The sequence below is a fragment of the Varroa destructor genome, unplaced genomic scaffold (assembly GCF_002443255.2).
Source record: "Varroa destructor unplaced genomic scaffold, Vdes_3.0 BEIS01000005.1, whole genome shotgun sequence".
Lineage (NCBI taxonomy): Eukaryota > Metazoa > Arthropoda > Arachnida > Mesostigmata > Varroidae > Varroa > Varroa destructor.
In genome coordinates, this window is record NW_019211458.1 from 25685836 (window position 1) to 25702017 (window position 16182).

General features: G+C 39.4%; 1 protein-coding gene across 1 annotated transcript; it reads left to right on the top strand.

The window, feature by feature from the left end:
* Positions 1–2924: 2924 nt before the first annotated feature.
* LOC111251241 (uncharacterized) lies at positions 2925–16167 on the top strand. Its single transcript, XM_086990496.1, has 7 exons — positions 2925–3110; positions 3252–3436; positions 10173–10396; positions 12109–12256; positions 12876–13181; positions 14207–14382; positions 15940–16167. Exons 2-7 carry the CDS (start codon positions 3400–3402, stop codon positions 16165–16167), a joined length of 1119 nt encoding a protein of 372 aa, XP_086846622.1. The 5' UTR covers positions 2925–3110; positions 3252–3399.
* Positions 16168–16182: the final 15 nt, after the last annotated feature.

A 16182-nucleotide genomic window follows, 5' to 3' on the forward strand; every position in this document is an offset into this window, starting at 1 on the left:
TGCTCGAATTGCATTGCGACAGAATATTTCCGTTCATATACTATATTATTCCTCCCACCAGGGTTCAAAACAGCGCACGGCCAATCCGCTTTGGCTAAGGTGGATTTTACTAGAGTATACCTATGAACACTTAACCAATAAAATTGATTGTATCTGTAGGAAATCTATATTCCCCTCAGTAATCTATATTCGACTACGTAAGTATCGGACAAACTATGTTGTTAAATTTTTGAAATTCATACAATCCCCAGAATGTACTAAGGTTCAAAACCGCGTGTCGATAGATAATTTCCAAACGAATGAACTTTTTTGTTTTTTTTTTAAACGTGACTTTTGTTTAACCAATGCTTTTTGTCAAATATCACTTTGTAGCTGACAAGGAACAAGTCATAAGATTTAAAACCTGTGCTTTTTCGTTTCATAGAAATTGGATGAATTGTTATTGTATGTTTTCTATAAAACCAAGACCATAAAAACAACAGGACATCTTACGTAAAGGCCACTCTTGTAACAAACATCTCGTTCCTTCTGTTTCCAGTTTAGGCACTTTATTGCTGCTAATATGTAATGTCAGTATTGTCGGATGCATTTTCATATTTATAGAGAGATCTACTTTTGCCTCACCTTAAAGGCACATGTCGCAAACAGATGTAAAAGAAAATCAACTACGAATTTTACAACGTTACAATGCCGGCACAGTTCGTGCCTCACCAGAGAAGGAGTCTCTCTTCTAATTAGTGATTCATAGTTCAATATTATCTATACCTAAGTTGACTTTGCACCTCTGCAATAGTTTATACTAGGTTTGTATTAACTTGTAGCAGTAAACTTTAAGAATCAACGAAGCTATGATAATTGCCTCGCACACGATTATTTGCCAACATAGTTCCACAATATTTAGAATTGCCATTTTCCTTCAGAAAAAAAGTCATGATTTTTAACCGTTGCCAGACCACCTAGCCCTTACCGTAAACGCTTCAAATTCTACTTAATAACTGGACGGCCAAATCGACTCGATACGATTCCAACACGTATGCCGTAGCGTCCATCGACTGTTAACTGCACGCTCATAGTGACTTTAAGATACTGCATCATCTCGTGGTCATCGCGCAAATCATTTCATTTAGACTACTATAGTCAATGGCATCATCTCGAGGTACTGTGGCCAGAAACGCGTGACGATGATGACCTATTAACTAACAATCTACACACAGAAGTTATGCGTTAGGATAGAAACTGAAGCCGTGTACGATAGAAGGTGTACGAAGTGCCTGAAATGAACCATTCGTAAATCCTGGACACCCTGTTAGTGCTATCTATAGCACATTTGTTGAATATGGTGACGACAAGTATCGATTGCATGAGCCGGTTGACCGAGACAGTTTGGTCCCGCAAAAAGTCGTTGGCATATTGCACACGGCCTACTTTGTACACCGACAGTGTGGATTCTATGAAGATCAACAACAAAAAAAATCTGTTAGATGGACGAACCCGTCGACAACATGCCGGCCTGTAAGAGGGAACGGGTTCATATTGAAATATTGTCTTGTATAATTAGAAACGATCGAAAAAACGTATTCGGAACCACGGCATATCGTCAGAATTATTATGTTACGGCTCGCCGAACTGATGACCCCAAAGAAGTAATTTAGCCCCACAAATCGGGCACAATAGTAGCTCCATCAAGAGAACAAGGTTGCATCGTAAAGGTGCGCACATTGAATAAAGTAATAACATTTTCGATCAATTCATAGTGACCAATTTTAAATGTATGCAAATAACAAATACGAACAGAAGACAAAAAGGCATCGACGATCGCTCATCACTATATCTTGCTAATCTTACTCATAACAGATATACTAATGGATCAGTCTCATTGTCAAACCGTTAGTTTTCCACGATATACAGAAAATAAACTGCGGAAATAAGGATAACTTATAGACGTACTGCATCTAATACCCCTTAAATCTTTATAATGCAATTTTTCACGCACAAAATTAGGTAAAAAATAGTCGTTGGTGGCGCATAAGTTGAAAAATCAATGTGGGACTCTAATCATTAAATTAATATACGTATGTTAGTATATTAAAAAAATCAATGCGGGTATGCATTTGTTGCAGTTGTTACTTACGGCACTGTTTCGTAATAGCTAAGCGAGATATAAAATAGGGCTTATATAAAAAAAATAGTGGTTTATATCAATGATAATTGTTATAATATATGTTATATAATAAATTATTTAACAAATTCCCATACAATATATATTCAAATAATCATTACAGATATTTTCGTAAGTTTTGCGAACTTCGGCTGCTTCATTGACATCACGATAATTTGACGAGTCATATAGATATAACTTAGTCACAATTAAGAACGCAAGATACTGGACGTTGTGCGGCAAACTTGCGAAAATGAACATTCATTAGTTGGGCAACTCTTGGTAAGTTGTCGTTCGAATTTGCACAGTTATGAACAAATCGTACTAGTTATTTTACTCGTTGATTGATGCGCAAACATCAATAGATAATTATTCTCTTCGTTCGAATGGAAAGAACAAAACATAAACACAATATTGCTCTTTTCTGCACAGAATAACGAAAACACGCAAACATGATAATCTATAAGACGAAGAAGAAACACGCAGACGACTATTTTTTGATGAAATAAGGCGGTGATGTTATTAGAAACAATGGCTACAGGGTACCTCGACTAAATTGTTCGTCTGCTTAATTTCGAATTTTACATTTGGCACTGGTGTTGACTATTACTTTTCTCTGTCTGCGAAACGAAGCGTGTGGGTGTACGATAACATACAAGCCGATTAGGCACTGCTTCGAATTAACAGTGCATATGCTATTTTATACACGAGTCCCTTCCCGACGATAAACTTGTCTGCTATTCGAAGTTGTCAATCAGCATACATCAATAAAAAGCTCCTCTAGTCACAAGTAACGTAATATTTATATCCCAATAATAACCGTAACAAGTCTAATAATAGTCATCCGGATAAAATATAAGGTTATTGTAAACCGAAAAAACTTCAAGCTATAGTTGATATTGTGTCACGGTCATTTGTTTCACTTCAGTATATTTGCATAACTCCTATGGAGGTACGCTTGCATATTGTGCTTTGAGTCCCAAAAGCAACAGTGAACTAATACATACCCATATATACATTGCATATGGCTAGCTTATAAGATTTATGTATATAGAAGACGTTAACGGGGCAGTTCACTTTGAATCTCTCGTAGTCTACACTGAGCCATCAAACTGGATAATTCGAGACACAGCCGCGCTTCTGTTCCGTATACCCCGAAGTAACGGCCCGTAACGCGCACTTAGGCATGCATTCTGCACGTACGTACGTGCATAGAATTCTGTGGTTGTTTCATAACAGTTATGCCGCATAAACAACGAGCGCGCACTCATGAACTTCGTAAGTTATCTGAAAGGCAAAAAGCTGGCAGTCAATATTGTGAGGGACCTTTGAATCAATTCACCTAGGTGGAATAGCAATACTTGGTAAACGTGGCTCACGTTGTTGTTGATGTTCAGTCGTCTGAAGTTATATAAGGACGACATTCCAGTTTCTTGACATTCTACTTAGCATCGATTGCCGTATTATGGCTGATGACCTTTATGGTTGAAAGGCTAACATCGAATTTGGTCGATGCGTTTTGTCGTGTTTCCTAGTCTTCAAGGTAGAAACCAGCGCAGATTGTCTGGATAAACTCAACGCGAGCTTAAAATAGATCAGGCACCTCGAATTATAAATTTAATCAATCAAAGAATTCTCCATATATACAAACGATGTCTTCCGATTGCGCATTTTGTCTTTGACTAAAAAATGATTAAATGCAAGAAACTATCCAAAATTTTAATGCAATCTTAATTGTTTACCCAACCAGTTATATCTGTCAAGTTTTATAGGAGAACATTATTTATTGAAATCAATCAGCACTGAAAATCTATTGTTCAGCCTAAAGCGCTGTACCGTTAGGTTGTACCGCCTCGGCTATGCTAAAACATCGTGATATTATGTGTGCATGTATGTTTGAAAATCGGAACGGATGTAGTAGATTTCAATGTTTTATAGCACATAGTTTCTGATATTTTTACCAGGATTTTAATGATGATATATTATGATTCCCGGAAGAAAACGACCAAGGGTTTCAAGTTGTCTGATAGCGCCTCGTAGTCGACACAGCGGAAAAAACGTAAAGAATGTTTGTGAAATATATTTATTCTCTCCTCATTACAATGCGTACCATTAAATTAATACTTTATTGTTATTACTGGATCAATAAAGCAATAAATTTTCTTCAATTCTATGGGTTTGTTTATCATCAGCAGCCGTCGTGCCTATCATCGTGAGCATCATGGGTCGCCACGAAATTAACATGATGGTACAAAACGTACACGTGCTACGCTTCCTCTTGTTTCGCTAGTCATCTTCTATGACCTCAAGCGTACGTAGAAATTAATCCGTGTACGTTAGTGTGTATACGCAGAACTATGTGAATATGCAAGTACTTACGTCCTGTCACTCCTGTCTGGTACAGACAACGTACCGTGCGTCATACTAGGAATACACGTAACAGCAGTAGATACGCTACGTTACCATACGAATGCGCTTCTCCAGCAACAATAGCAAAAGGAATATAAGCAGAACGAAATTGATCCCGCAAACGGTATAAAACGTGCGCGTGAAACAGCGCCCCTCATTCGCTTCAGTGCGGAATCAGTCTGCGACTGTCTTCGGCTTTGTTGACACCTCACGTCGTATACAGGGACAGTGACGCTTGTAGTGTCCTTAGCAGGAGAACACCCGAAAGGTAAATAGGCATAAGCACGAACGTAAAACCAGTAGGCTCTTGTCAAAGCCCGTCGAAGGCAGAAGTCTGCTAGCAGAGCCTAGACCTGGCTTTGCAACAGCAAAAGCAGTTCTTCGTCACTGCGCGAAATGGCAGCCTATGCACTTTCTTGCCGGATTTGTCGAGTGTTGTTGCTGCAAATGTATGCGCATAGAGAAATACACAAATTGCACGCCGAAGATGTACAACAATACAAAAGTACAGATATTGCAACGCGACAGGTGTGTATGAGAAATATGCATACATAACGGCATATGTACAAACACACAGAAACGTTGGCAAGCTACGACATGCAGATCAACAGATGGAAAAATGCAGAGGGGCATATGCATACTGGGGCGCGGAATGCATTGTCTAAATTTTGGCAGCAACATGGAAACAAGTGGTAGAAGCGTAAACAGAAAAAAGAAAGTAAAGAAGAAAAAGAGAGAGAAATGCAGCAACGAATGCCCTGGCGCAATCGTCTAATTTGTCAATTGGTGTTACCCAGTCTAGCGAGACGCAGGTATTTCTCGGATAAACGGGAACAAGACAATGATAAAATGTGACACTGACCGCAAAACGATAATAAAACTAGAGGTATGAGGGACTCGCGCAAAAGAAGGATAAACGAAAGGTAGGCATGAAGACACAAGAAAGGCCAGAGTGAAATAGGCTGCTATAACAGCAACTGGAACGCGATGGGCCTGTTTATTTTTCAAGGTTCCTGTACTTAGCAACTATCAATAGCTTTTTGGGAAAGAAGGGTACTACGGAAAGGCCTATGTTATAATCGTGTAAGCATAGGCTACATACCAGACTGATATGCTCATTAATGGACATATATATATAAAAGAAACTAATGACCCATGTAAGAATTCTTCTTATGTATGGATTAAGCCCGGTTGCAGCGCGGGTGCTAAACCTTTACTTCGACTAAGAACTTCTTCTCCAGGCTATGGAATATGAACTTTAATTAACATCAACTTGGGACAGGATCCTTATATAGTATCTAGTAATTAACTGCGACAAAACACCTGTCATATATACACGTATATGTTGAGGTTAGACAATCGTATTTCTCCTCAATATCGTTTCAGCCATTCTTAGTCACCTGCAGCGGCGAATTCGCGACCACCCTCAAATTGTAGGTTGTGGGCTGATCTATCGACCACGAAGCGGTTCGGTTGTTGAAGCCTCTGCGCGCCAAAGTGGCTTTCCTGGCCGTTCGTACACACCTGCCTATGTCATACATTTATCTCCTATATCCTTGTGTATATAGGCAGCATGCGACCTTCGGGCTTGAATGCCGCTTTGCAATACAACTCCATATACGACCCAGATCCAATAAAATGCGAAAACGGTATATCTATTTCGTCGATCTCAACGTCTGAGCCACGAAAACCAAACGAACGTCCTCCCTATTGCGTCGAGAAGCTCTGCTACATATCTGTCGGGTTTTAATAGAAGCTCGACTTACGGCTTACTCCTGGCCAATCTATTAGAGTTCAGGTTAAGTTTTGGTAACCTTGAACGTTGCTAGTGGTATGCTTACAGTTTTTGCCCATAATCAAGCGACGATGCCGCCAGATTTGCACCGGTCGTCGATTATAGGTAAACAAAAAACTCTAAGATACCCCCATCCCTGATAAGGGGAAACTCTGGCATTTGGGGAAGCAAACAATAGTAGTAAAAATAAAAAGGGTAGGATATGTCGGGATGCCCCGGGACAGCCGGCAAAGCTCCAGCTGAAGGGCAAAAATCATTGAAATTTAAACGTACATTACTTGTAGCTCCTGCAGAATGGACGGAACAATGCGGAAATAGAGTGTATCGAGCAGAGCCAACGATAAATAGGCCAGCTCAATTGTAGGCGCACTATCGAACGATAAATTAAGCCGCAAAATTATGGCTCGTATCGACTGAAAGTAGAGGGCATAATTGAATGACTGCATACTCAGATGAATCATTATCGGTAAATGTTTTCTAAATATAGTTTTATCGCTAATCGACATAATGGCGTTTATTTGTTGGTGTTTGGCCGCAGAGGTTAGAGTAGGCGCCAGAATGGAGAAATTAGGAGGATTTTATAATAACAATGATTTTCCTCTAATGGCCACCGCGCATTGCTTTTAACTTAAATCCACTTTAGTTTGGAAAATAGCTACAATCAGCCGAATCACCGCAATAGAAGTAAACTACGATTGAAAAAAAAAAACGTATTCGCTGGTATATAGTTGTAACACAATTATTCATATTATCAGTCAAGCAGCTCTCTGGGCAAAAACACTAATATTGAGATTGCTACGGGAAACTTTATACAGTCTAGCCAGTGAATAGTTAATTATTGGCAACGACTAAGGCTTCATCTACCACCTTCATATTGACCAGCTCGGTAGACGTCGGACATCGGTAGCCTCATCAAGATAATTTACGGGCCTCACAAAAATAGGTTTTCTAGCGAAATCACATCTTGCGCTGTCCATCCGAGCGATATGTATATGTTTGGAAATTACATGAGGATTTTAAGCTTTCATATAGAGATCTGCTTGCTCGATAATAAATAGCGAACTGCCGCGCCACATATCTTGACAATCTTAGTAATGTGAAGTTCGAAATATTGGTAAGAACTAGTGTAAACCTTTCTTAAACACTAAACTGAGAATAATCATCGAGAACACATAAACAAACTCAAGAAGAAGTGTTAAAATTGTTAGCGTTAGATTAACAAATATTTCTATGTAGATGCCCGACATTTTTTTAAAAAGAAAGTTTGACTTAGTGGGCAAACGTTTTGGCCCAATAACGTCCGCCCGTCGGGGTATTGCCTGACTCATTGGCTCACCCTAGACAGAGATCGCTCTCCTATGCCCGATAGCTGGCATATCTTCTGTTATTGAATGGTCTTATAAAGAAAGGATGACCTGTGTATTAAACACAGCGAACAAGTATATCATGTATACTAGCGCAGGAGCTCCAAAGTGATTGGTCGAGAAACTAGAAATAGGCTTGCCTCGATCGCCCCATCATCTTCACTTGAGCAGTTACAATTTAAAATGGCTAAATAGTAAGCTGACCGCTAGCCAAAGGGAATTTGCTGAACAAGCTCGCAAAATGGTCGATCAGTTAAAAGCTGTTATCGGCCAAACTAGTATGCCCTATAACTAATTATGCAAGCTCGCTAAAAAGACGCTGATTAAAAGAGGCACAATCGAACAGCCATTACTAATGACGCTATTCGTCCAACCCTTAGAACTTTTAGCTATGACTGAAGAGCCGACGGAGCAGCAAAAAGTTAATCGAAGATATTAGCAGCCTGATTGTCATCACTGATACCGTCTTCTGCATCAATAAGGTGGCATTGCGTAGGTGTCATATCCCGCTCGTGCAGCTTCCTCATACGACGTAGGAAGACAAATAGAATAGCGTTTGAGGAACGTTTTCTCTCTAACAAATAGATAACCTGCAACCCGCGCCCTTCGATCACGCCGAAAACACATTCAATTCATTGTGACTCCGTAATTAACACTATAGAAATTGAATTTGATATCTCTAGTTCGGCAAATCAGCGGTCGGTTACTTAAGCTACAGTTGCAATGCTACGCCGCAAGTATGTCCAAATAACAGCACGTAAAAGTAACAGTCTCTTGAGAGCAATTCGCAAGCTCCCGAGTTTACCTACAGGACAGACCTAATATAATTGTCAGAACATCTCAGTTAATTAAGAATACTACGCATTATTCTGTGGAAACAGTTTCGCTACCTCGGTTGTAAGATATCGGTGTCGATTCGCACGTTAACTGCCCTTTTCGTAACATCTGTTCCATGAACAACATGAAAAATAAGGAGTCCCTAAGAAATTCGAATCGAACGTTTTCGAAACGACCTACTGCTCAGTGACCCTTCATACCGCTAAACAAAAAAGTACCGCTGAGAATGACTGACGCGCCACCTATGTTTTTCCACGACGTTTGTTTCTGTCAATCGTCTTGATGGTGCAGTGCGGTATCATTCTACCATTGGAATACGAGGCTAAGCTACAAGCTCGCGATAAGCTGACACCACTTACCAGCAGCAAACTCTTTGACCGTTTATTTCCTTTTGCGGTGTGTCTTTTAATAGCCGAAGACCGTTTGTGCTGATGGGATGTGCGGCACTGCATGAGACTGAGTCGAAAAATTTGATCAAGTCGACCACATCACTTGGGGTTGGTCTGCCCCTTGACATGTTCAATGCTCCCGGTTTATTAAGAAACTAGGTGGAAAGGTATCGAAAGTCATCGATTTCCACAGCAGTTTTAGACGTGAGCAATGTTTCGGCGTAAATCCAATAGAAAGACGATGAAGCTTCGCCAGCCCCTAGAACGAAACATCTTGTTGTGGGTGCTGCTTCTCAATGCGGGCTTTAGCAAAGCATATAAAGGTTGGCTCTTGGTTACCATTATAGTATTTAGGCGTACCGCCATCTATAGATAACGATATTCCAGTTAACGAAATGATGATTGTTCTTTAATACTGTAGATACGCCTCATTTGGTGTGAAAAGGTCGTTACGGTCGTAAGTACTAGTCATAAGGAGATATTAGTATTATATTAAGACATTTTGTTTGGTCCAATTGTCTTAATATAGCGGAGCTCGAAATCAGTAGTTGTAGAAATAAACATTTGTACTAGATACGCTATATTTGTATAATTTGCACAAATACGGGGGTAAATATGATCGCATAGCTGAACAGGAGCGGTAGTGACGATGAGCTGAACTTCTTATTCTTCCGAGCAGTGTTTGAAGAATGAAAAAGAAGCTGCTTGATGACATGTACTGTGCCGCCTGTTTATGTATGTACACGTATACATATAGACTAGCCACTTGTCGGAATCATATTCTATTTTTGGTTTACAGTATAAATCGTTAGGGGAAAATTTTTGGTGTTAGAAATAACGGCTGCGTTCGAGGGTAAATCACTGCATGAAAGCAATACGATGAGTCACTCATTACGATTTAAGCTACCAAAAACCGTGACGAAGTAGTGAAAAAATGACGCGCTTGTATGTTTTGAGATTACAAAGCAAAAAGCTGTGGCCAGATATAAACCATCAAAATTCAGCAGGTAAATACGGAAAACGATTCGTGCATAGGTTAGCGGCCTGCGAAGTATAGATCAAGTAAATATGGCGGGATGTATTGCAATAAACGACCGTAGCAAGTTGGCCTGTATCAACGTTTGGATGAACCTTGTCAATAAAAAGAAATCGCTGCTGTTTCAAATTTAACGTGCAAAAGTAAACGTATAACGTTCCTGACAGAAAAAAAAACATTCCAGAACCTTCCCGACGTGCCGAAGTAACGACCCACAACATAACAATGAGGGCGGATGTCGTGCAACTCAATTTTGGTTTCCGTGACGACGGAACTCTCAGAATTTTTAGGGCAGCAATTGATGAGACCATCAGGATGGCGTACACGTTACGCTACTGTGACAAATCAAAGCCTAGGAACTTACAATTTTGCGGTCACCTAAACGTAGAACAAAACAACCATACTGCGGTGAGAAGATCCTAACATCTTGAATTCATACCATTGCTTTACCCTTCACGTTTGTATTCGCTTTTTTTTTGTTTTTTTTTTTTTAATATTAGCTTGTATATATATTAGTTTAATATTAACTTGTTTCATTTATATAATATTAAATGTTCGACTTTTCCGAGCCCCATCAGGAGACAGCTAAACAGTAACGAGCAAAAGCGAAAATTTCAGATTTATTTATTTGACACTAATTGTTAAGCTAAATTTTTAGCGAGATTCACTACATTTATGAGCGTCAAAATACCATTTTGGCAATTAGGACATGTACTTAGTATCCTTATGAGCTCCGGAAGACTGAGCTACGAGCTTAGCATTTTCTATAAGCGTGATTCACAACCCGTGAGAAGATGTTTTTCTAAATAACCTTTTATCAGCGCCATCATAGTTCATGTGGAACAGCAACAAGTTTAATAAGATTAAAACCTAAATACATAACTAATATCGTAGATATACAGATGTACGAAAACGAATTGCAACTCTTCATTATACGTATTGATAATATTTAGGACGCTCACGCGGATCGTGTCCGCGTTTCCCGCTGTTATGATATGATTGTCACCATTTACTCAGCTCTAGCTTTATATCATCGGACGCAGTTGATATCTCAATGTGTACCATAATTAGAAGAAATTATAAACGAATTTAGCGTATATTTCAAGAAAAAATCTAGTTAATTTAGCGTGTACGATGTAGTGTCATATTGAAACCATGTTGTTCTCGCAGCTTGGTCAATGCCCGGTGGCTTCGAAGCCAACCATTGACACACTTCGTTCTATAGTAAGAGCTTCCGGACCTTTGGGGCACTGCAAAGAAAATAGTAACAAACGCGCGAATAAAAGCTAGCAGCTATAGTGATATGAAGTAGGGCAGTAGACGATACGCTATGAACTCGACCTAACCTGATACAGACATCAAAACTTGTTACTAATAAGCTAGGCTTATGTAGCTTACGTGTAATAGTTTGCCTATTGCAAAGTTTCGCTTCTGGACTAATCAGGTCTACAGATTGGAACACGAGCTGCGCTCATGTGTAAAAAAAGGATGGAATACAGATATAGGACCACTCGTGTTGCGATATCTCTGTTGTGGATACGATGAGAAATTTAAGTTGATCGTTTATGTGAGGGTGTGCGTTAGCACCGAATACAACCGGCCTATGCAAGGGTCCTCCTCAGATGTCACCATGGCTCTAGTAAGGCCCGGCGGATAGACTTGTCAGAGAAAGCATACGCCCGATAACATCGGAACAGCCTGAATTGGCCCTAATATCTAGAGTCTAAAGTCTTTCTAATAACCGATGTGCCTCTTAAACACTGCCGTCACGGAAAGTATCTATTGGCAAACCATGCTGAACCGACTCAACTAAAAGTCGAGTAGAACAAAAATTATTATTTAGACAGCCATGTACGTTACTGTGCTTGCAACTAATCTGTGTTATATAGACATTGTTGTAGATTGTTGAAGTCCTCCTCTGGTAGACAGCACGCCACTGTTCAGGACTGTGTGTCAGCACCCCACTGTGTGACAGGTTTCGAAGAAACGCTGAAGACAAATATAGAATTAATTTCGAATCGAAACGCTATAATAACTATTTTAACAGTTACTTAAAATAGCACTAAATATAATGAGTAGTCCAGTATCTGATTCATGTGTAACGGTTACCTTCGACACAGATTAGCGATTTGTGGATGCCGTCTACTTTATATAGTATTGAGCTGTGTCCTCGACTTCTCATTGGTTTTAAAGAAATCACAAGAAAGCCTTTGACCAAGGGCGTTCTTCGCGGCGTACGATGCGATCGACGATGCTTCAATACTGTCGGTAACTATAAAAATTTGTTTCGTTAATTACATAATTCAGCTATCGTGTATATCGTTATAGGTGCATAACTATCGAGTAAGTTGAATGGTAGACCTGATCTGACAGCCCAAATCTTTTCATAAATCGTCATAAGCTATGCTATGTGCATGGTCTGCAACAACATTTTGAAAAGTAGAACTACCTTGGTAGAAAACTTCACATTTTTATTATATTTGGTAAAAAAGTTACATTTTCTCTTGGGACAGCGAGAAATTTAAAATAAATTTCCTATAACATATAGGCCTAGCAGAACAGAATGATCTAATAACTAGCAGTGCATTAAAATATCAGGCCTCACATCGGCCCACCGAAATTTAACGGATGATTTATTTATTCTTCAGCCGCCTTTGCGTTCACGTGCGCTTACACTGAAGACTAAAAACGCTGTAAAGATCACATAGTATAATTTCCTAGAAATTCACGTTGATAAATGCTTAGTGAAAATCCCTATATCAATATGGTATTGCATCTAATCTGAGCAACTACGATTCATACGTTCGCAAACGTCATTCAGTAATGCTGAGCACGTGGAATCCGTAAAAATAGTTACCAAATTTGTTTGCATCGTTGTTGCATGTAGAACCAGCAGCTTCAAAGAGGATGAACCTAAGCAGGTACGCCCCGTTTAGCGGCAGGTACGCCGAACTCGTACCTCTGCTACCCAATTTTGGTAATAAGTGTCCGGACTACCCGATGTACCCTTTGCAAATTCGAGTAGAGTATGTCACTGGTTTCGGTGCCAGAGGTCATCTGACTTTTAAGGATGCTCGCCTCAAAAAGTTCCAGTTGATCGTACCAATGATGGGTGACGCATTACCTGCAATTCAGATGGATGGCTACGTTAGATGCGGGCGACAGTCTCGTTTCGCCATCTTCGGAAAAGAACGTAAGAAAGGCCAGTTTGCAGGTCGAAATTTAACTGTTGTCCGATTTCGTGCACATTGAACCCGCATACCAGTATTGTTCTAACTTACCGAAGTTATTACGCATGACGTCAGATAACTGGACGAGTATATTATTAGCATCGCAGGCTAACACAAATATAGTAAGTGCGTTAGATCCGAACATCCAGGCCAATGCTGTCCTTCCCTCCCCCATATTTGTGACTTGTAATAAAATTTTACCATTGACTTGTTCGTGTTTCATGATAGGACCATTGCCCAAGATTGAATGTTCAAATCCAATGCAAAACAAAGTCCGTTTGCGTATTGCTTGATAAAGAGTCGAAATAAGGGTATGGCTTTCAGCCAGCACAACTTTTCTCAGTTCGATTCTTTATTGTTATAATTAGAAAAAAGGCTCATCCCAACAACAACATCTAGTAACTATAGTAAGCTGACCATGTATTAACCATTGTTGTTAAGCTCGTCATTTACTAAGTATGCGTAGTCATCGAATTAATATTGTTTCACAGTAATTAGTATACATATTTTGCTTGGTCATAACCCCGAGAACTGCACGAACTATCCAGCTTGCTACTTTAGCTACTTTAGTGATCTACTTCGACCCGACGATTCCGCTAGTATATAGCCATGTTGCTACATGCCTCTTGCATATGATCGTGCCTTGTTCGTTATCGCCGTCAAAAAAAGCTATAATTTCTAACGTTACTCACTAGTCGTCCCGACAGAATGCTATGATATATTATTAAATAGATATATGTTCGTTAATTGGTTACATTTCGACGACCCAGCCAGTCTGAAATGATCTACCGATCCCATCGTAAACAACCCGATTTTTTATTAGTTTTCCTAGCCCAACTAACTGAGATGTTATGGATGCACCCGGCAAATTTTCACGAAGTGGTTAATTCTAGAATGATTCGATCAGACTCAAGGCTTAAGGCTACCGAAGACAGTAATAAAATGTACGGGACGTTACAAATACTAAAAATGTTTAAGTCTTTTGCAGTTCGCTCGAAGAGTGAAATAGAAAGAGATCCTCCTTCTCTATTCGTGGAGCACCTACTAAATGCCATTAGTGGCAGTCGCGAGTATAGAGCAATTGTGGAACCATCAATTTTCCGACGCATACGAATGGACCAGATCTTTACTGAGGGGAAAAGTAAAGACTTATTCTTGCCGCTAGTAAGTTCGCATTGCTTTTCATTATTTTCTTATAATGCGGCACAAATATCCTGTCGTAACTATATTATACTGTACTGTGAAAAAATAACAGGATCGATCGAGAGCAGTAGATTTACACCGAACCGCACATGGGCAACTTTTTTTGGTAGTTGCCATGTGCTTTTCAGAGGTTTCGACACCGTACGGTTAATAGTTTGAGAGGAGTGAATTCATAATTAATGATTAGTCCTAATGAAGCATGACTGGCCATCAAAAAACACGGCGTAACTATCTGCATGAATTTCTATGCATTTCGTTAAGTACAAGCTCTTTTAGTTTAGTTTTCTAGACGTAACTGCTCTCTATGGAAAATAGTTCAGATGAGTAAACTTGCACTCACATGCCGCCTAAAGCATATAGCAATGCATATTTATAGATAAATTCTTAGCACCTTTCATCAATGATCAGCTTTATTTTCGAAAATCGCCTTAAAACCTTATTGAAAAAATTGTCGTTGTCATTTTGGTGTCATGGTCTTTTGTCATTGATTACGCCGCTCGCGGATTCTTAGTAGCAAATTTTGCATAGGTCTACAGCGATGAATACGTGGTAGTACAAAAGTTTTAACTTCGAATGAGAGAAAACTTAGATTAACAGGGAGAGATTGCCCGTCGAGAGCTATAAAGACATTTTCCGACTTTTTTTGACTGTTAAAGGGTCTTTTCTCTTTAATTGCGTTTTAATTAAATTAAATGCGTTAAATTTTAACGTTCTAGATTCGCTGTATCAGAAGGGTTTTAACACCAAAAATAGAGTGCTCCTTTCATATCTCTCGAAACACAGGGTAATTTTCTTTGATGAGTACCTTGACACCAGGTTCAACGGATTGGCCGCCGGACTCTGCCCATCTTTGCCTTTGAGTTTCGAATGGGAGAAGGCCCATTATTCATTACCAACAACAAATTGAAACACTAAATGTTTTTAACAAACAATTTGTATTATGTGATATCACGTTTGTGAAACCTGTCAGCAAAAAACGCCCTTTATCTCACGATTCACATAGCGCGCCATACATTTTAAACTGGGATCACTATCGTCATGGCTTCTGCTGAACTTTAGTCGTCTGACAACCTCTGAAGTTATTAATCCCCAAAACGTTTCGGCGTGTCTGGTCCGTCTATGATGGTCCAGAAAAAAAAACCTAGAAAATGTAGCCGACCGCGTATGAAATAAGTGAGATATGTTAATAACGATATCAGAGGAAGAAATTACCTTTTGTCAAACAAACTATTATACAAATTGTACGCTTTTTGCATCGTACTTTTACAATGTATCGATTTCGTCAAGTTGGATCTGTCAATTTATTGTTGTATTGCGAAACAAAGATCAAGATTTGTATGCTTGATCCTTAACCTCGAACTCACTTCTGTGAGTTATTACGCTATCATTTTGCCACATTAACCTATGTAATCCTAGACTATATACAATGGTGCATGCTTCTCTTCGAGACACCGAGAAGTGCTCAGTGATTTGATAATTTCGAAAAAATTGTAAATATCTATATTCGATCCTCTGCAGGTAACTGTAGCCGGTTTGACAAATTTTGATTACAACTGGCTCGACGTTAAGGACTATCGTATCTCTAAAAAAATACTGCTCACCTTCAAAATCAAGGTCCGTGAATCGACCATACACAGTGATTGGGAACATGCTACGTTTAACGGAACAGCCGTATTTAAGTTAACGCTTTATTTCGAGATTGTTGTAGAGGTACGATTCAATAAAACATCTAGTAGATCGAACTGAAGGTGAATTGCAAAT

Bases quoted from the DNA above. Each gene is read 5' to 3' on its own strand.
- LOC111251241 (XM_086990496.1), top strand. From the start codon at position 3,400: ATGCCGCATAAACAACGAGCGCGCACTCATGAACTTC. The intron at 3,437-10,172 runs GTAAGTTATCTG...AAAACATTCCAG, and splicing joins AGCGCGCACTCATGAACTTC to AACCTTCCCGACGTGCCGAA. The intron at 13,182-14,206 runs GTAAGAAAGGCC...AGTCTTTTGCAG, and splicing joins CGCCATCTTCGGAAAAGAAC to TTCGCTCGAAGAGTGAAATA.